This window comes from Prenolepis imparis, unplaced genomic scaffold (assembly GCF_030444845.1).
Source record: "Prenolepis imparis isolate NDT839.2.m4 unplaced genomic scaffold, iyPreImpa1.0 SCAF_4, whole genome shotgun sequence".
Taxonomy (NCBI): domain Eukaryota; kingdom Metazoa; phylum Arthropoda; class Insecta; order Hymenoptera; family Formicidae; genus Prenolepis; species Prenolepis imparis.
The window spans coordinates 1,392,490-1,413,931 of record NW_028141162.1 but is presented as its reverse complement, the minus strand read 5'-3'; the positions used below and the strand labels follow the sequence as shown (position 1 = coordinate 1,413,931).

General features: G+C 35.5%; 1 protein-coding gene across 2 annotated transcripts; it reads left to right on the top strand.

The window, feature by feature from the left end:
- The first annotated feature begins 507 nt into the window (after positions 1-507).
- On the top strand, positions 508-20,938 carry LOC145935456 (uncharacterized). Of its 2 annotated transcripts, XM_083036838.1 has the most exons (5): positions 508-1,900; positions 2,647-3,196; positions 10,705-10,783; positions 13,531-14,623; positions 16,119-20,938. In XM_083036838.1, the coding sequence occupies exons 4-5, from the start codon at positions 13,570-13,572 to the stop codon at positions 16,766-16,768; spliced, it is 1,704 nt and encodes a 567-aa protein (XP_082892964.1). In that variant the 5' UTR covers positions 508-1,900; positions 2,647-3,196; positions 10,705-10,783; positions 13,531-13,569; the 3' UTR covers positions 16,769-20,938. The 2 variants fall into 2 exon arrangements, with proteins under 2 accessions (XP_082892964.1, XP_082892962.1); XM_083036836.1 differs by lacking the exons at positions 508-1,900; positions 2,647-3,196 and adding an exon at positions 9,148-10,381.
- Positions 20,939-21,442: the final 504 nt, after the last annotated feature.

Sequence of the window (21,442 nt, the reverse complement as noted above, 5' to 3'; positions counted from 1 at the left end):
GCGAATAGGTCGGGAAAAATCACACGCGTATATACACATGAGTACATACATACGTGTATGCACATATGTGCTCATGCATGCGTGCGTGCGTGCGTGCGTGCGTGCGTCGCAGCGAAGAGCCGCGCCTGGCGTAGATGCAGTTTTAGGAAATCACGCGCATATATATACGTGGCAACAACGCGGTCTAACATTCCACGTGATCCAGGACCGGTTTGCGGGTTGCCGACCCACTACCACTCGTCTAATGCAGATAAACCCACGCCCTATATGTGGGGTATACACGTCGCTTATTTTTTATTGCGACTCGGGGCCCCGGCCCGAGAGCTGCGTTGCCGCGCGGTGCTTCACCGATTTTCAAAGTCGAAAAAAAAAAAAAAAAGGAATAACTCGCTGGCCTAAAATTATATGCGGCTTGTGAGAGTGAGCGAGAGAGAAGGAGATGAGGGGGCAGAGGGAGTCGGAGGGGGGAAGGGGGGGCTGGCTGGGGGCTTCTCGATGCGCCACTTGGCGACGCCAGGTTTCGATTATTAATGCAAGAAACTATCTCTCGGCCCATCGACTTTGATGATAACGCGACGGGAAACGCTAATGTATTTATAATTTGCGTGAAGATTTAAAACGATATTAATGTTAATTAATTGTTGTAATTGACATTTTTTTTCCAAACGTCATTTAGACTTTCTTTTTTTTTATTTTTTTGTATTGACATATTTGGCGCGATACGCTATCGCTATCGCCGCGCTATTGTGATTTCTACAAGGTTTGATAACATTTTGTTATCAAACCTTGAAGAGATACCAGGCTATTTTTGAGGCCCTTTTGTTTTCTTTTCCTCGATAGTGTGCAATTATGTAAACTTGCAGTCGCAACGGAATATCGAAACTTAGTATTATATTATTTAAACAATTGCGACGCGTTCGATGTAATTGTAAAACAATCGACAAATCGATTTTTAAAATTGTATAGATCGACAAGTCAATTTTTAATTATTCTAATGTTTTAATAGCAATATTAATATCGATATTTTTATTATATATATTTTTATCGTATAACTTATTGCATCATTAACTATATAAATTATCACACAAGTAGACTACAGTTGGTGAACGATTGACTTTTGAAAGAAAAGGAAAATATTTCTCTCAAAGTCAAGGTCTCTTTCTCTCTCTCTCTCTCTTTATCTAAAGATTGTATAATGATAATTTTATAATATTTTCTTAGAAAATGCTACATTTCCCTTGTAAGCTCGCTCAGAGGCACACATGCTTGATACAGCTGTTTGCGTACCTGCTGTTTCATCTAATCCAAATTATAAGTGGTATATCTAGGGGAGCAGCTTGAGAATATCAGGGTCCAGCGAACGGTGAATGCTTTTTTATGACCCCAACACTTTGTCTTGCTATAGTAGACTTTTTTCGTAGACATCCCTTATTTTGTTGCATTTCACTTCTAAATTCGCCTTAAAAAATTTGAGATACAGGTCCATAAAATCGTACTTTTATATGTATATATACATATAACGCTACATTAATCTATATACATATAAATATATGTATTATATTATTATTTATAAGAGAATTATTTATCATATTTTTTTCTCATATTTTTTATATTGTGTTCTAGGATTATGTTTCGAAAAGACAGTCGAAAGTTTGTTTTAATTTGTGCGTAGTTGTTTTTATGCTATCTTGCTAATGGTTTATCGAAATGCGATAATAGACCGATATTATATAGCCATTAGAGTGACATATATTTCCTAGATTTCCATTTACATTTTTTAGAAATGGAATGCGTGCAATTTTGGGAAAGTTAATCCGTATTTACTATGATTCATCATCGTGCCGTTACCAGAGTTCTTGCGACAAAGGCGCGATTATTTAGGAATTCCATGGATTTAACGGTAGGATTTCCACATATCCTTCGTGACCGGATGATGATTGGCAGAAGTGAATGAGCTGATTAAATGTTATATGATTTTCAGCTTTGACGTGTTTATCTTACGACAAGAAGCGGATATTTATGTAAATGCTGTAAAGAATTATAAATGTCTCGTTTATATCTATTTTTTTATATCTGTCGCTTTTTCACTTTCGCTTATAATTTCTGTAAGTTATTAAGCGTAAATATACAAGAAAGCGCGCGTTGGATATAGCTTCTTTATATATGTACATACATGTGAGAAAATTTTATAGAAGGATGTTGAAACGTTTTTAAGCGATTGAAAATGAAAGCATTTATTGTAGATCATTTTCTCTCCAGGAATGAAAATTAACTAATAAAATTTTATTTCATGTGTTTATAAATTCAAATAGGAGACTATTTAATACAATTTTAATTAAGTAGCATTTATTAAACAAATTTAACTTGTACAACATTTTTCCTATTAGAAAACAAGCTGTCCTGCAATAATCTCGTTATCGAAAAATTAAAATTTAATTTCTTTTCTCTTTTCTTATAATATTTTTTTTCAAATAAAAATGCAACAAGTACTTAAGATAATTAATACATTTTAAACTCTTAGACATATTTATTATATTCTCGAGATTTAAATATTTATGTGTGTATGTGTGTGCAATTATATCCTATGATATAAAGTATGTATATATCAAAATTATTAAAATTCTATTCTGCTTGATATAATTGCAGGGAGAGGCGAAATTCGAATTCTTCCTCAAGATCGATTTACATATAGCACTTTTGCGTGATCCGCATTTCTCTTTCATCCGGAAGCATCATTTTAATCTCCGTGTTGTGCATTTTTGCACAATGTGAGGTCGACCTACATAACACCTGTTACAACTCTCCGGTAAATAGGGCATTACGGTCAGTGGTTTTGGTCAGTATCGAAAGGCGTCGAAAGGCAGAACGAAGCGGATATACAAATACATCGGGAAGAAAGAATAGAGGAAGAAAGAAAAGAAAGAGTCAGAGACCTAATACTCTTTCAGTCATAAGGAATAATTGCACTTGACGCTCGCAGGGGTGCGGCATTTCTGCCGAGGGGTGCTTGTGCCACCAGACGAAGGGTATACCTCTTCCATTGTGTCGGCGACAATGTATCAGCAGGTAGCTGATCATCGATCGGGGACCACGCGGTCAATGGCCTTGTGCAATGTGCCTGGCAAAGGGCGAGGCCGCCTTGTTACGTGAATAGTCCGGGGAGTACAGTCGCATGCGTTAATAGAGGTTTGTTGCGGTAAGTTTACGATCCATCAGAGATCGATATTTTTCATCTTTAATAATTAATTATAATAAGAGGGCCGAGAAGAAGAGATTTCTCTCTCCTTTACGCAGTCGATCTCGATTTGACGCGCGATCGCGAGAAACGTAAAAAATTAATCGCACGAGCCTATATATATCCGCGTACTATTAATGGGCCCGATTGTACGGGAATTGCTTTATGTTCATAATATATATATGCATACTTTAACTTGTATAAGCGCGCGCTGCAATGGACATTGAATGCGTGGAGGAGCCGGGAACATCGCACACGCATCTCTCGCCTATGAAAAAAAGAGAGAGAGGGAATACTATATTCGAAAAGCTAACTGCGCGATACCAAGCAGCTTCAGGGCTTATGAGGAACCTGTTTTCCTTTATACGATTTCCACCTCGTCCTTCCTCGCTTGCCAGCGTAACACCGTAACGAAGGGGGAAGGTCTTTCTCTTTCAAGAAAGAGAGAGAGAGAGAGAGAGAGAGAGAGATGTGCTCGAGGAGAAAAAATTTCTCGTCCCCTTTCCATTTTGATCGAGACCGTCGACTTTTGTGTCGATCAAAAATCCGATTCCCCCGAATCGCGGAGAAGATTCTATTCAGCGATCCTGAAAATAAAGTCTTCGCGCTAGACTTTTTATATATTAACGCAACCTCCCTCGATTAATGTTGCTTGTCGCAAATAATTGTACGAATTTTTCTATAGTTCGACGATTGCAAGAATGAAGTAAAATTTAATATAAAGGGCGGGTAAGATTGAAAGTCAATGATAAAAAAAGGGGTGACTTTTTTCTGCGAAAAAAATCTGCACTTTAATTCGATGCATATCAGGCTATTTTTTAATTTATAAGTCCAAGTTGCATTTGCGATTGGAGAAATTATTGTTCCGTTTCCTATTATAAAAATGTCTGGAAGAGACTGGTCATACTAGCCCCTTCTGCATCGAATTTAGCCAGAAAGTGGGGATAAACGCTATCGCGACAACACTTATAGCTTCTGTTAATTGGCTCGAACCGAACCAACGCAAACTTCTAGCTGGACAAAAGTTTCGTCTTTGACCTCCCAGAAAAGATGTTTGTGCAATGATATTGTAGAGCGATAAAGTAGTGATAGTATAAAAACCGAGGATATTAAAGTGCATGGTCAGTATTATATTGTCTCCCGTTATAGTTACATTGCAATTCGGCGACATCGTTTTCGTCAAGTCTCTTCGAGCGTGATAGACCTCTCCTGGGAAAGTTTAATTGAAGGTATTGTTCTTTTCTTTTTTTTATTTGAAAAAATATATTAATATAACATTCGTTACCTCCGTTATACTTATAATTTTAATAAATGTATATATATATTTTTCGACGAAACTGGCAAATTGATCTTTATTAACTTGTTGTCATACAGACGACGTTTCGACCTTTGGTTCAGGTCCTTTTCAAGTCTCTAATTACAATATAATAAAATTAAAATTAAAATTGTAGTACACTTAATAAAACAAAAATCTTACTTAAGGACATTGTAAATGATAATATTCATGAAACGCACCTCAAATAAACCGTATAAATTCCAGAAACATGAATTAAATCATAGTTGACGAGTTCGTTATCACTTCCATCGTTGCGTCTAGCACGATGACGAGACACATAAAAGAAAGAGGTATTTTTAAACGACCTTAATAATATTGCTATAAACAGGATTTAGATTTTCTGTATCTTTCTGTAGGTTGATTGTGTTTTCATATTTTTTAATAAAAAACATTTCAGCAATTTCTCTCTTTCTTGTATGTTTCTCGCAATGTAAAATATTAGGCGTTGTCCATTTAAAATCATGCATTTATTCAGCCCTACATTATGATTGCTAACATGCATTTTAATATTTTTTATGTGTTCTTTAATTCGGGTGTCTAAATGCCTTTTCGTCTGTCCTATGTAAGTTGCGTCACAATCTTTACAATCAATCTTATATACTATTTCAGTACTGTTCAATTTATAAAGTCTATCTTTTCCTCGCTTAATTACTCTATCAAGTTTTTTTTATTATATTGTAATTAGAGACTTGAAAAGGACCTGAACCAAAGGTTGAAACGTCGTCTGTATGACAACAAGTTAATAAAGATCAATTTGCCAGTTTCGTCGAAAAATATATATACATTTATTTAATTTCTCCACTGGCGGTATAAAACTACTCTTAATTATAATTTTAAGGATAAGCATTTTGCATATTTCTTAGGATTTTGAAAATACTAATGACAATATGAGACTTGTATAAAAGAACTTTATACCATATATATTCGCGTTAAAACTTGTGATTTCATTAACGGAATAATTATATCATACAAAGTTATATAAGTGCAAAAATTAGCTGCGTTTTTGCGCTATTTTTTGGAATGAATTAAAAGTTTATCAGTGTTTCGATAAATAATTTTTGAAAGATGGGAGATTCCGCAGATTTCATGAGAAATAACGTTTCGCAAAGAATCTTTTAGATAGTTATAATATTTTATAAAATGTGATTAAAAAACTAAAATTATAATACGACATTAGAAAATATATTTTCCATAGTTTTTATGCCGCTCTCACGCAGACATTTATAAGTCTCATTGTTCAAATATTTTAGAATTAGAAAAAAGTTATTTGTCACGCGATACGAAAATATTTTTTTTTTCGAAATGGCTAAATATTCTGAAAGATTACGTGGCTAAGGAATACAGATATAGGATGGATTTTCGTGCGTTGTTTATCGTAGAAAAGATTGTGTGCACAGTTGCGCTAAATGGAGATTCCTTATATGTACAGCGTTCGCCATCGCCATTGCATTGAAAGATACACGCAATCACGAAAACTATCTATCAGTTTGTATATTCGGGCAGTCTCAAGAACGCAAACAATGAGGAACCGCGTCGTTCTATATCGCTAGACTCGCGCGATAATATGTAACGTTTATCGTCGTGTTATCGTTTCGATGATGCACTTCCAAATATCGCCGAAGGCTAGTTCGCTACGGGAAAGCCTTTCCCTCGAAAATCTTTCGTTTTCAGACATAAAATTATTATTTTTTTGGCATTTTGTATATAATTCTGTATATAATTATTATTTCTATTTCTGTAAGGGATGTCGGCGAAGAGGGCAAGAGAGAGATTAAAATACAGAAAGCTCTCATAATAGATGCATTAATTTTTCAACGGAGAGAATATTTTTTTTTCGTCTAATAGTAAATCAATAATATAGATATTTTTAATCTTATTTTCTTCACAAATATATATATATATATACATATATTTATAGTAACTGCAGGGTCATAATCTAAAAATTGTATATAACTATAAAACTTCGTATATAACTGCAGAAACTCGTTACGAAAACTTTTCTTGATACTAGTTATACTTTTATTTTTATAATATTTTAAGTAGATTTTTTCCTTTATTAATATTCGAACACCATTTTCGAGTTATAAACGAAGAGGAAAAAGAAAAAACTTTTCACGAAGTAAACTTTAAGAAAGTCGAGTGAAATAAAAAGATCACTTTTATTCTAAAGATATTAATAATTATAATATTATATTATAAATCTCCTCTCTCTCTCTCTCTCTTTCTCTCTATTTTAAATTTAAAATTTAAAATATTATAAATATCTATTCTACATATATAAATAATATAGATTCTTCTCATAAGTTTTACTTATGAGCACTAATGGAATCGGAAATTTTCGCGATGAATCATACGAGGGGGGGGGGGGACTTTCCTAAATATTTTGCTAACAATAAGAGAAAATCGACTGCGACTCAATTAGGGAGCTTGAGTCATCAAGATTGAATCATTATACAGGGATCATTGTATTTATATATTTTTAACGACAACCAGACGAGACTCGGGATAGACTCGCACAAAAATCGTAGACTATAATCGTTACAATGACTATATGAATATCATAATATCTAATCCGCGATCGGTGGGACGCGTCACGGTATAAAAATATGAAAGATGCACCCTGCGGTGCGTCAGACCGACCCTTATATGCATCGATTGTAGTCATAGCCCGTATGTGCATCTGCCTGTGTGCCTGCTCTTCCTAACCACCTCCGAAATATATAGGTAGATTTTTTTTCGATGGCGCAACAGGACTTTTACCTCGCCGTCTCACGGCATTCTTTCTCTCTCTCTTTCTCCCCTTTCTCCTTCAATATTGTCGTCTTCGTCTTCTCGGTCCCCTCTACGAAATCGTCATCAGAGTCGACGTCGAGTTGCGTAGAGGGAAACGCTCACCCACACAAACACACACACACACACAAATGTGTGCTCGCAAACACGGTGTGGAAGCGATTTTCCTCGACTAGCGTTCGTTTTATCTGGTCGCTCTGTGCTTCATTTTTAGACTCGGTCACGAGATAAGAGGAATCAAGCCGCATATTTTTCGGCTATTTCCTGAGCGAGCGACTGCATCAGCGAAATTAAATAGGGAGCAGTGACTCGGCAAAATGAGAGATTTTAGACAATGCTCGATCAATATTTCTCCCGTCGATCTCCCGATTATATTCCCTATTATACTAGCGATTATATTCCCAATTATATTCCCGATAATAGTATGTCCCAGCCTTAATCTGTCTGGATCTGTATTTGTAAGGTAAACACCGTGTTGTTTCGAAATGCCGGAGAGTAAACATATTTGATATTTGTAGATTGCCCCTCTTATCTTTTTCCTTATAATAATTTTAATTTGTATAACATGTTAAAATTGTTCTTAATCAAGGATATTTCATAAAATTTCATTGTAGTATTTCAAAAATGATCGTTTCGAAATTCGACGAAATTCTTTTAATAGCGCGGATATAATTAAAATGTGCACACACGCGCGCACATATTTGTCCCCCTCCTCGATGGTTTCACGGTTAACGGATCTACGAGCTTAATTAAGTGACCCGGCCGACTTTTCCCCGTCCGACGGTTTCCGCAGTATACCTTCCTTCCCTTCCTACCCTGAGCTTTGCGATTTTCTCACGATACTCGATACTCGAGTGGAAGCCGCGTCATGCCTTCATCCCCCGCATACGGTAACGTTACCCCAAATTCGTGTGTAGGGCACTTGCCGTGTGTGTGTGTGCGTGCGTAGGGGTCAACGTGCGTGTTGCCAAGAGGGCGACGTGCCGAAATTACACACGCACACACATACACGCATACGGAAGCCAACGGCGGATGCATCGTAGAATTTGGGCGTGGTCGCAATTTTCGTGAACGTACACTATGCTCGCTTAAGCGCATTTCTCCGGTCTCTCTCTTTTTTTTTTTTTCCTTCCACCACGATCTTCCCCCTCGTTTCTTCGCGCGCCCGCGTACGTTGCCCATATATGCGTATGTATGTGTGTGCGCTAGATCGGCCGTGCGGGAAGACGACGATGTGGGTGCGGAATATGGTTTCCATGCACCATCGTCGTGTGTAAACACGCACGCATGTATGTACACAGTTGCACGCACGCGTGTCCGTGCGCGTGATATATCCCGCAGGATATTGGCCTAGGAGCCGCGTGATTGGCCGATAGTGCGAGCATATAGGCGAATAGTGTCGGCGATGGCGGAGTGCGTGATCCGCGTGCACGCGTGTGATGCGCCGAAATGCTTCACTATCACACATACGCATACAATGGCGTAAGTTTGACAAATTTATCCGAATTGCGCGCGTAATCGCTTTCTGATCCTAAGCCGCTCGCGCGAACAAGGGATGAAGCGAAAATTCGTGAAAAATTACAGATAAAAATCGATGCATTCTACGATTTTCTTTGATTTTTTTTACTCGTATAACTTTGAACTTATAAGATTCTTTTATCCGCGTCTGTTTTTCTTATTCTCTTATATCTGCGCGATACATATATATTCGTTACACTATTTAATTAGTTTGATTATAATAAAAGTATCGATTACAATACATTAAACTATTCATCACCTTATTATTTATTCATAATAATAGAACAAATAGCGCTTTGTTTAATATCTCGTGTTGTAAGCAAAACTGCATAGTTATACATATAGTTTTTATTTCTTTCTATAAAGAGAGCTTTTATGCATCGAAAGTATATCTTTGATGCTTCGGATTGAAACAGGACTTTGTCGCAAAATATCGAGTACATCTTTAAAAAACAAATAAAAAAATATCCATTTCTTTTCATCCAAAAGATTTGCATTGTGCATCTTACTATAAAAGAATATTAATATTTTATTTTTGGCAGGGTTTCGATTACAATTTTTTAAATATATTACAAATGCAATATCTTTTCATATAATTTATTATCGTAATGTGTCTTGTAGAAGGACGTACGTCCAAATAATCTTATCGATCTTTTTCCAAAACCTGCGTGACATATCGTTTTCGCGATGACCGTGAGACATTCAGAGCAATTTTGACAATCGCGGAGAGCGGCGTGCATAAATCTCGACCGATTAAAAAAAAAAGTATATTCTCCCATTTTCACGTCCCGTCCCTTGACCTTCCTCGTTTCCTCCGATTCCGGCGCGTTATCTCTCTCCTTGACGACGACGAGGACGGGACAAATTCTACATTGAACTTCGAATAAGGGCCATTGGCCGTGGCCTTTGCGACGCCATTGCGCCCTACGCATCGAAAAAGCTCACGGACGCTCATCACCCTTGTGCGATCGTCGTCGTGTACGGGTACCAGCCCGCCGGCGGCGAGACGAGCCGATTCGTGCGCGCCCGGCAGAGTGTGGGGCGCAACTGTGCGCTGTGGCTGTGCCTGTGAGGTGCAGTCGGCTGCGGTTCGGGTTTCGGGTCATTCGTCAGTGGTCGTCGAGCGACGCGACGGTCAGGAAGAGGTTTAGCCTCCTCGTTGCGGAACAGGGAAACGAACGTTCGCGCGTAACTCTGTCCCTCCAGAGTACGATCTCTCTTAGGCGCGCAAGTCAGTGCGTTCTCGTTGTCAGTGGCACTTCTGCACCCCCTGCACCCTAGGAGGCGGTGCGGTCAACGACGAGGGGAGGGGGGGAAAGTGAATATAAGAGTGCGCTCGTATATATGTGACGTTTGTCTTCTTCCGTGTGTGCTGTGTGTATGTGTGTGTGGGTGTTTTACATCGCGCGAAGAGATATGCATGCGTCTGTATACGTCTACAGATGATACACGGAAAAAAAGAAAGAGAGAGGAAGGAGCGACAGCGCGTTCTAAATATATATGTATGCATTTTTTTTGTAAATATTAAATTGCCAAAAGATCGGTATAGAAATACAATCGTTAGATAGTCTGTCTATTATTAAAAAAGTTCGAAACGCGAGACGCGTCTTCTGCTGCGTCTTCTCTTGACAAGCTTGCAAGGAATATCGCGAAGTGTTAATTAAAATTATGTCTTTTGCTTTTGAATCCGACTCGCAAGAAATAAGTGAATTTAATTCGATTTCGTCAAAGAATATTTAAGAGTAAATGAGTTTCTTTTTTCTATAATAAAATATATAACTATAAAATGTATAAAATATAGAAATTTTTTTTTGTAAATGTTCAGAGAGCGAAAGAGAGATACATCGAGGACGATCGAATTTCGAAGATCAGGGACATCTGGCAATTGCAACTAGACTAATAAGGTAAGCATTGCTATCTTGACATTTATCTATTTGACTGACGTATCTATAGGTTATTATCTATATTAGGATCTAGACTCTAGACAACATATTTATTTTTTTTTTTTTTAAGAAATATCCAGAATTTTACCTGACTCGAGTTTACATTTAGATTGAAATGCAATCTTATCACTTATTGTCATGCATCTATTTCCTTCCACGATTGTCCATCAGTCTATCTCGTTGTTTGGCGAGATTGTATAATCTGTAAAGGGCCATTTCAAAATAATTGAATCGGTATAATATTATCGCTTTAGCGTGTCCAGTATATGATTGCGCACAATTTCTTATACGTTTTTGTAATTTCAACGGAATTCGATCGGGATGAAAAGTTTCGGTGAGAGCGCGCGATGAATCATCCCTCGCGAGAAATGCAAATATCGACTGCCTCCCCTCGAGGCACGATCGTACCCCAACCGTGACAAATCGATCGTTCCATTTTCATTATCTCGTTAACTCAATCTTTTAATGGTGGACAACAAAAGAAAATGGAAATTAAACAGCGAAGAATTTGTGATCTAAGAAATTATGAATTTGGAGAAAATATTACAATATGCGCACACAAAGTAAAAATATTGATAAATATTGCAACAAATAAATGTAAAATCTAATAGAATATAATAAAATAAAAACAAAGGGTCTAAGATTATCAACAAAACGAATCAAATACGGGCTAATAAGAGCCAAACGCGAATCAAAAATAAAAATTAAAAAATATATATAATATAGAGATATATAACAAATCATAAGTTTTTTTTATATATATCACATATATGTATCTATATCGAGATATTAGAAACATATTATATACAAGATGTTTAGTACACTGATCTAATTTGTTGGATGTGCAAAAATAAGAAAAAAATGACGTTTATATTTGCAAATGAAACGTTGCCTTCGACGAGACATTGAATGTCTATCAAATGCACCATAATATTAATCTGCCATTTGTATAATCTCTTTTATCTTTGAACATATTACAAAAGACTAGAAATTTTTATTTTTATTACGGTTTTTATCTGAATTGTGAGTTTTTCGTATAAAACGTTACGAAAATCTTAACGAACAGTTGGTAATGAAATGCAACACTCGTAAAATATTAAGTATATATTGTTTGTAAATAGAAGAGAATGTGTACAGTCTCTTCCAATTGTGGTATAGTCCAGTTCGTAATTCTCTTCCGTGACGAAAACAACTTACCGAAGAGATATTACAATTCTATTTTCAAGTAAGACAAAGGTTCGTGTGAATCTCCTTTCTTGTTTATACGTGCTACGAATTTACGATCGTACATTAGGGAATATCCTGTGTACCATTAGCCTAGAAAAGGTTCAAGAAGTCTCTCTTGCATCTCGATGAGACACCGTTACCCGATCGCACACTCCCGCTTACAATACGCACGTCGCAATTTAGAAAAAAAATTAAATTTAGAAAAAAAATAAATTTAGAAAAGAAAAAATAAATTTACAAAAATTTGTCGCGCGCAAAATTATATCAGCATGGGAGTTACATGTAATTTAATGTAAATATCTTACGTAGTATCTTTATTGCGTTTTTATTTTAGTTTTTCTTTATTATATACGCGAGCATTTTCCCCTGTTAATTACTTTAAAACGCGACACGTAATTTCCTTCACGTAAATATGCGAGTTTGGAAAGCAGTCTCGAGGCTAAAGTATTCGAATGATTAATCAAAGTAAATTAGCAAGGAGTGGCAAGCGAGAAAAAAACAAAGTATTTATTGCGTACCTATATAGATATAGTCATTTATGATTTATATATAGAATAAATTTAAAAGTTTATCATTTTAAATATAATGATACATTTATTTCTTTTAAAAGATGCGAATCATTTTCATTTTCATATAAAATCTGAAAATGTATGTATGTGCTTGTATTACATCTTTCAATTATATAAACAGATACATTATTATATATATATATATATATATATATATATATAAATTATATTATTAATTTTATAATCTATAATATTTTATTATGAACTTTTTTATTTAAGATTTTAAAGATATAGATATTAGACGTCTATAAAAAATATAATTGTATTGTGTAATTTTATCTTATAAAGTTTTTTCAATCAAATTATATATATATTTTAGAGAAAAACAAAATTTTCAACTTACAAACTTATTAATAATCAGAAATAATTGGAGAAAAAAAAATACGAGTCATAAAAAATTTTTTTTCGATAAATGTGGGTTTAGTTAAAATTTTTTTAGCGTGACAAATTTTTTTATAATTTCTATAACATTAAATCAAATCGCATTCCTAAAATCGAAACTGTTTCATTTTTAATTGCTGTTATTCGAAAGATAGGTATGATAATTTGACATCAATTAGGAATGGCATTCGCGTTAACGTAGCTTTTAATGGTCGAGAGAAAGCGTATTATTTTTGGGGCACAGGTATGGAAAACGGCGAGATAACGCGTGAGTGAATGCACGAAATGATTATGACTTGACTCTTGATCGTTGGGCCTCCTAAGCCCTTATCGCTATAGGCAAAGCTGTCAATCAGCGAAGCTGTCCTAGACTTTTCCGGGGGACTTTCGAATATTTCGAAATGATTCATTCTCAGTCGGAGTCAGTCAGATAAGAAACGCCAGTCGTAGGACAGAGTTCGCACTGGGAATATTTCATTGCGCGTCCGGTGAACGACATATAACTATACGGGGAAACTTTTTTCGTCGCAGGTTCTACGCGAGAGAGAAAGAAAAAGACAGAGAGTAATTATGGCTCACATCATGAATCCGAATCAACAGTACTGCCTCCGCTGGAATAATCATCGTTCGAATCTGCTGAACGTCTTCGATGATCTGCTGCATACCGAGGCGTTCACCGACGTGAGCCTCGCCGTGGACAGTGGTCGGACCATCAAGTGCCACAAGATCGTCTTAGCTGCGTGCTCGTCCTACTTCCAGAATCTGTTCCTCGCTCTGCCCGCTACTGTGCACCCTGTAATCGTGCTCAAAGACGTCAAGTACGCGGATTTAAAGGCGATATTGGAGTACATGTATCGCGGCGAGGTGAGCGTGCAACAGGACAAGCTGGCCGGTCTACTCAGGGTCGCGGAGATGCTGCAGGTGAAGGGTCTAGTGGAGCATACTAGCAGTAGTAGCGGTGAAGAACAATCCTCGGCGTTCGATTTTCGATATCGAGGACAGGACGATATCAAGGAGATGTCGTTGTCGCCGCCCCCGGCCATCAGCACCAGCACTAATACAAGCAACGTAGCGGTGCATAGCAGCGGTCACGCGTCATCACCGCACTCCACCGGTGGTAGTTATGGGGATCCTTACGGCAAGTCCTCGGCAACGAGCGCGGCGATCAATCAAGTTCACGATCAACTGAAAGCGTTTCCCCTCTGGTCGCTACCCATCCCGTTGCACCATCAAATCACCACTCAACAAGCATCGCTGTATCACTCCACTCCGGTTCCCTCGCTTCTCGGTGACAACGGCTTCGACGACTCGTCGCTCAAGCGCATCAAGAAGACGCTGCAGTCGACCCTGCTGACGAATCGCGACACGCCGATCCTGCGCACCGTCCTTGGCCAAGGTCACGTCGACAGCTCGGTCCAGAGTCTGCCGTTGTTGCAGCCCGACAGCCACGAACCGGTGCATTTTCGCGCGAGCAGCAATGGTTCCGCAAACGACGACAACCGTCACAGCAGCCTTGATTTGACGCACGAGGAGGCGGCCCACAGCTCCTACGCGGATGCTCCTTCTGTGGAAGAGGACATGAAGCAATTGTCGCCGCAGTCGCACACCGGGGAGTCCAAGTTAGGTAATAATAGATCTTTTTTACAAAATTGCATTGACTTTCGATGAAAGGCAACTTCTTCCTTTTCAACTTTTTTTTAGAAAAGATTCTCGAGTATAACAAATACATTAAAAATAACAAGGCTCTGATTATATCATATATAAGTAATAACAAGGGACTAATTAATAAGAGTCAAACGCGAGATAAAGGCGCGAATAAAGAGCCTCCTAAGTAATTTTACGCTATTTATTATTAGTTTAAAATTAAATATTTTGGGAGCCATCTTTAGTAACTGTTTAAACAAAAAATAGAAATATAAAAAATTAAAAAAGAAAATGCGTACAAGGAAAGTCTATATAAAACCAATTATACATACATTAAAAGTGGACGAGATAAAAAAAATATGGCATATATCATGCGATTAGATGCATGAGAAAAAATAGTTTAAATCTCCATAGTGACATCAAACATTTATACCACATATATTTTCCAATTTTGGAGAGCGTACCAAAAATTTGATCTTGCCACGTTTGTGTATCGATAAATCTCACAATCGTTTATGTTTGGTTAGTATTATTGACTCAAAGGATACACAATATCATGTTTGAACTGTTCAACGACCATTCACTATGTTTTTTCTGACAAGTTCGTTCTCCTAGCTTCTCGCACGCCCTTGCGTTTTCTTCTTCACCATAATTTCGGCTATTTTCACAATCGTCTTTAGCGTCTTTTATTCTCTATTAATGTAGGAATGAATTGCATTATATATATATATATATATATATATATATATAATTACGGTTTATATCTTTCTTCCACGGCTGGAACCGATGGGAAGTATCTCTAATAAAGGGAATTTGCGAAGGATTTCGAAATCATCATGTATCTATATGATCACACACCGTTATTTTTTTATCTCGTCCACTTTTAATGTATGTATTACTTTGATTTTATAGACATCCACTTTTCTTGTATAAATTTTGTTTATTTTTTCGTATTTCTATTTTTTGTTTCTACAGTCATTGAAGATGGTCCGAAAAACGAAACGTTTAATTTGAAACTAAAAAAAGAAAACTATTTTTTAATTCTGTTTGGACGGCATTGCAGGCATCGCGATTTTTTCGTGTAGGAATTTTAATATTTCTTGAATTTTAATTAAAAATCTATATAGTGTATATAATAGGGATGAAATGGAAAAATGGAAAAAGGAAAAGCCTAATTATAACTACAGTCATTATTGTCTGTAGTTTCCTTAGGCTCGTCTTTGACGTCCGATGATGTTAAATGGTGTTAAATGCATGATCACCGAAATGTAGGATTTACGACTCACCGATAAATCTTTCACCTCATCTACGGAATTATGTTGCTGTTGCGGTTTGTCTTTGATCTTTAAAGTTCAAATTATTTAGATTTTTTAGTCGCGTCTTTATCTCGCATTTGGCTTTTATTATTAATTTCTGTTTACTTTTTGATATCGCCAAATATACACATTAATATATTAATCTTCTCTTTATTTTAGGTATTGGCAGACGTAGCCCGAATAGAAACGCGACTTGCTTGAATACGAAGCCCGAATGGAAACGGTACAAACAATACACCCGAGATGACATCGCGGCGGCGATCGACGCGGTGAAAAGAGGCATGAGCGCTGTGCAAGCTGCGCGGAAATACAGCGTCCCGTCTCGCACGCTCTACGACAAGGTGAAGAAACTCGGCATCCAGACGTCGCGGCCCTCCAAGCGTTCGTCGGTCAGCAACGGCAGAGCGGCCTGCTTCCCCTACGGCATCGGCGGTAACGTGAACGGCAATATTTATAACAACAGGAGCGTGATCTCCTCCGAGAACGAGACCGACACCAGCAGCAACGTAAACATGGAGAACACAGCCAGCAGCACGTCGAACGCCGCGTTCGACGCCCTTTACGGTAAATCAGCGAGGGATGCATCGGATTCGATGTCCGAAACGATGGCGCGTTGCAGTTTGAGTCCGGTCATACATTGCGCCAATACGAAGCAACAACAGCAGCAACAGAATTCTGATGACGAGGTAGAAGACTTATCGGTGAGTCGTAAATCCGATGTTCCGGTGATCGTGCATCACTTGACATCATCGGACGTCAAGGATGAGCCTAAGGATACTGCAGACAATAATGACTGTAGTTATAATTAGGCTTTTCCTTTTTTTATTTTTCCATTTCATCCCTATTATATACTCTATATAGATTTTTAATTAAAATTCAAGAAATAGTAAAATTCCTACACGAAAAAAATCGCGATGTCCGCGATGCCGTCCAAATTAAATAAAAAAATAGGTTTCTTTTTTTTTATATATAGAGTATATTTTCATTTTTCCTTTCACGACAAATACATAGACGCAGGAGCAAATCATCCGGATTTGCCTCTGGCGCGTGTCAATAACGTATCGCTGCTCCCTAACTTTCTGCCTTGTACAAGACTGAATATGCGTTGAATAGATTCAAGAGACTGAGGCATGTATTAGCACGTATTCGCGTCGCAAACTTGTTAAAGCTCAATGCTATTACGGTAGACGAGCCGCAAATTAATTTATCGCGAGACGAGAAGAATGTTTTCAGATAATATACTACGCATTTTTAAATTAGATTCGTCTCTCTTGTAATTGACTTACACAAACATTAACACACAAATATAAACACACACGCATACACACATATATAGGTACATATGTGTGTATTTTTATTTTATTTTAATTTTTATTTGAATCCTAATTTCTCGACAATATCGCGCAAGATTTTCTTTTTATTCTTGAATTTTTATAAAGTTTCAGAATGTGTTTGCATTTATGTGTATTTATTTTGTTTTATTATATAATCGCGAAAATGTCTGGCGATAAATACGATAATTTCCCGTAATTTGCATTAAGCTTTTTAAACATTTTTGGGATCACGTGTGAATACGTCTTGCATTTATTATCTATTATTATTGTGATTTTGATTTGCGGTTTTTTAGTATATATTAGCTCTTGTAGATCAATCTTGTAGAACGAGAAAAGAGAGCATACAAGTATGTAAAGTTTTGGAACAAGTGTGTGCAAGGGAAAGAATAAACAAATATGTGAGCAACATTGTTCCGAATGTCTTTTCATACTTGTATTTTTATCATAAATTTTTATTATAAAAGATATTTTCGTCACTGTCAGCGTCCTCGTTGATATAACAAAAAAGTGAAGAAACACTTTGTACATTACTTTGTACACTTTGTAGCATTAATAAGTGTGTAGTTCGGGATTTCGTTTGTAAAACTTCGTATAATTTTTTTTTGTTAACAATCGAGATATCGTTGTTAATTTGTTAGTAATTGTAGTATATCGCGTAAGCGTTGTGTTTCATTTCGTTAACTGAACCATGGCTCTGGGATATAATTGCAATATTGCTCAATGCATATCAACAACAATGATGATAATAAACTACCTCATTATATTGTACAATGAACTACAAGTTCATTAACGTAAGACTGATGAGATGAATCCAAATACAGATAAATTGAAAATCCAGAGGTGTTAAAGTAAGAGATATATAAACATAGATATATATTATATATATATATATATAGATATATATATATATACATATGAAAAAAAGAAATATATATATATAATATAAGTTATAGAAGCTCTATTATGTTATATAAACAAATTTTTAATTAGCAATTTTACAATTCCCAGACGAAATTTACATATATGTATTATACTATAGTTGCCTTATTTCTTCGCATTCTTTAATGTGCGAGGATAAATCCTGCATCTTGATAAAGCATTAATGGATTCACCGTAATGCATTTATGGACTTACTCAGCTGTGCGAGAGATCCGTAATAATGCATTTACGAGTGTTCTCTGTATTTTTGACTGTATCTATTATTTGCCCACCGAAAATAATAATAACCCGGCGAATAAATAAACTGACAAGTACGATTGAACCTATCAGTTTATATATTCGCGTTTCTGTGTGTTCATCGCTATAGTCGTTAAACGTGACATTTACGTGGCACTTTGCGTTTAACTATAACGATTATTGTCAGTAGGATCAGTTATATTTACATCTATATGAGATTTCACGCTTTGTGACGTACAAAAATAGATTTTACTCAACGCTAGAAATATTTTAATATTTCGATTCTCCTGACGAAGGAGAATCACCCGATTCACATTGAAATACTCAATATCAAGATAAGATATTGACGCAAAGTTCTGAAGCAAAACTGAAAAACAGATTTTTTAATAGTATTACACAGGAAATGCATCAAATTGTTCAAAATTGTGTTTTTTACATACTAGTCCTTAACGAGTGTATCTGACTCATAAATTTTCTTCTCCTTTCCCTTCATTATGTATATTTCAAAACTTTTTAAATAAAATACGATAACTTTGTAACTCTCTCGATTTTCAGATCTCGTAATTTTATAGATTTTTATTCCGAAATATGTATTTATTTATGAAATGTAAGATAGACAAAATAACAGATACGATTAGAGAAACGCGTTAGAATATGCGTTCGATTTAAATTTGAATATGCATAATTAAGTGGATATAAAAACGAATGAAAAGACACGAGTCAACGTAAGGACAATGAAAAATATCAGATTACCGTCGATATCTTGTCTTCCTGAAAATATAAACCAAAGCTGCCTCCATCGTATCTACCTCAACACACAAGTCATTCCATATTTATTATACATATATTACAATAAGAATTTTTGTAGAGCGCAAAAGATAGATATTTATGGAAACACGAAATAGTACCATATGATATAATACAGTACCTGTCCGCTATGTGATCGAGTTTATCATAAAAAGCCAGTACAATGTCAAGTATCTCAGAAGAAAGCTGCCAATCTGTCAAGCTGACGTATTTTATAAGACAAAGCGCTACCATTTAATACGTTATTTAAACGCGCATATTACTTTAATTATAAGTCATTGTTATCGACATGTATGCGATGTGTCTTTTTTTTATTGATTATAAAGTGCACTATAAAAGTACAATGGTACAACAATAGTAAGTAAGTTACACGTTATTACATAAGCTTTAATCTAATTCTAATCTATCCCTCTTTATTGGTGTGGTATAATATATAAATATATGCACTAATTATATAGATATTATATCTGTGCGTTGAGCAAGTGCGAAGTAAATAAGGAATGTACGAAATGTCCCATTTTAACTTTTTCAATACTTAAAAATTCTTTTTACTTTACAAAAAATTTATGTCTGTCATAAAATATTTTCCTTTGTTTTCGATTTCTCTTGATATTTTCGATTTTTTCCACTGTGCTTATTTTCCAAAATATCCACTTATTTATACAGACTAAAATGGGACAGTTTATGCGAATAAGATGATTATGTACGTTTAACAATAAGAGAAACTATATGTCTGAAAAAATATATATCGTTCATATATGCCTGGCTGCGATGCACATTGTTTTTGAAGGCCAATTAGTTTATCGAATTATATTGTAAAGAGTATTAAGAATGAGAGAGAACAGAGGAGAGAGAGAAGTACGTTTTTTTACAAAATATGTCCTTTTTTAAATCCGCGTATGTATTTTTCTCCGCAAAAGCGTATTTTTAACTTATGTTTTACTAATGCATCTGTACGTGCACTTGTATAGGCATTGATAAATTTTTCAACATGTGCCTTTATCTGTCGACCGATGTACAATATATGGCGCATCCACCATTTCACTTGACTTGAACGCGGATCACATTAATCGAATAAATATAAAATCATGGCACTGATCTTTTTCTATAATACCATTTGTCGTCAGTAATAAGCTACTTATTATTATCAAGTTACTGTTATCATATAATAATTTGCATAATATCTTATTATCGGTCATTTTGTAAACACGGACAGATCACAGATCGAGTTAGATTGCTCGATTTTTTATATCCATATTTATCCGTTTACTGTATCCGTTAATATCCGTTAATTGTAAATAGTCATAAATGAATGACGTTGCCTTATAACGACTAGTGATGTATTATTTGTAAGACTGATTTTTACTACGTTGAAAACACGCACACATGCACACGGACAAATAATACGCGCACTTATGTGTATGTGCGTGTATTACATATCTTTGCAAATTACATACATATTATATATTTATATATAATATTTATATATATATATAAATATATATTATATATTTTATATATAAATATATAGTAATACATATATAAATATATATAAATATATTATAATTTATATATATAAATATATTTATATATAATGTGTATGTATTATGTATGTATATGTTTACACTTGCTGCCACAAAATGCATGTTATCAATAATTGTGCAAGCTTGTTATGAAATAAACTGTATAATCTTATATACCGTTGTTATCTATTGCCTTGATCAGTTCCACTAATTAAGTTTACCTTAATTAGGGTATGCATGTCGAGTTCGGTTGCGTATCCTTGTAATACTGATCCTTTTGTATGCGTGAGCGAGTATGTATGCGCGTGCAACGGATGGATTAAGGAAGTTTGAGTCCCTAGCTGCAATATATAATTATAATACGATCCTTATAATCCTTATATCCCTCATGGATAATTTGATTGCTTTATATCTTTCTTATAATTGATAATAAAAAGAAAAGTAAAGAATTAAAGGCAAGTTTAATGATGATTAACTTTGTGTGACATCATCTTTTTATAGAGAGATGCACGCAATATATGTATATGTATATATGTTTGCTTATATTTGTATTTTTTCTCATGCTAACATTATAATTAAATGAGAAGAAAATAAAATTTTTATCGAGCAAAAGATGTTAATGTCGCAATTAAATTATTTTTAG

Bases quoted from the DNA above. Each gene is read 5' to 3' on its own strand.
- LOC145935456 (XM_083036838.1), top strand. From the start codon at position 13,570: ATGGCTCACATCATGAATCCGAATCAACAGTACTGCCTCCGCTGGAAT. The intron at 14,624-16,118 runs GTAATAATAGAT...TCTTTATTTTAG, and splicing joins CACCGGGGAGTCCAAGTTAG to GTATTGGCAGACGTAGCCCG.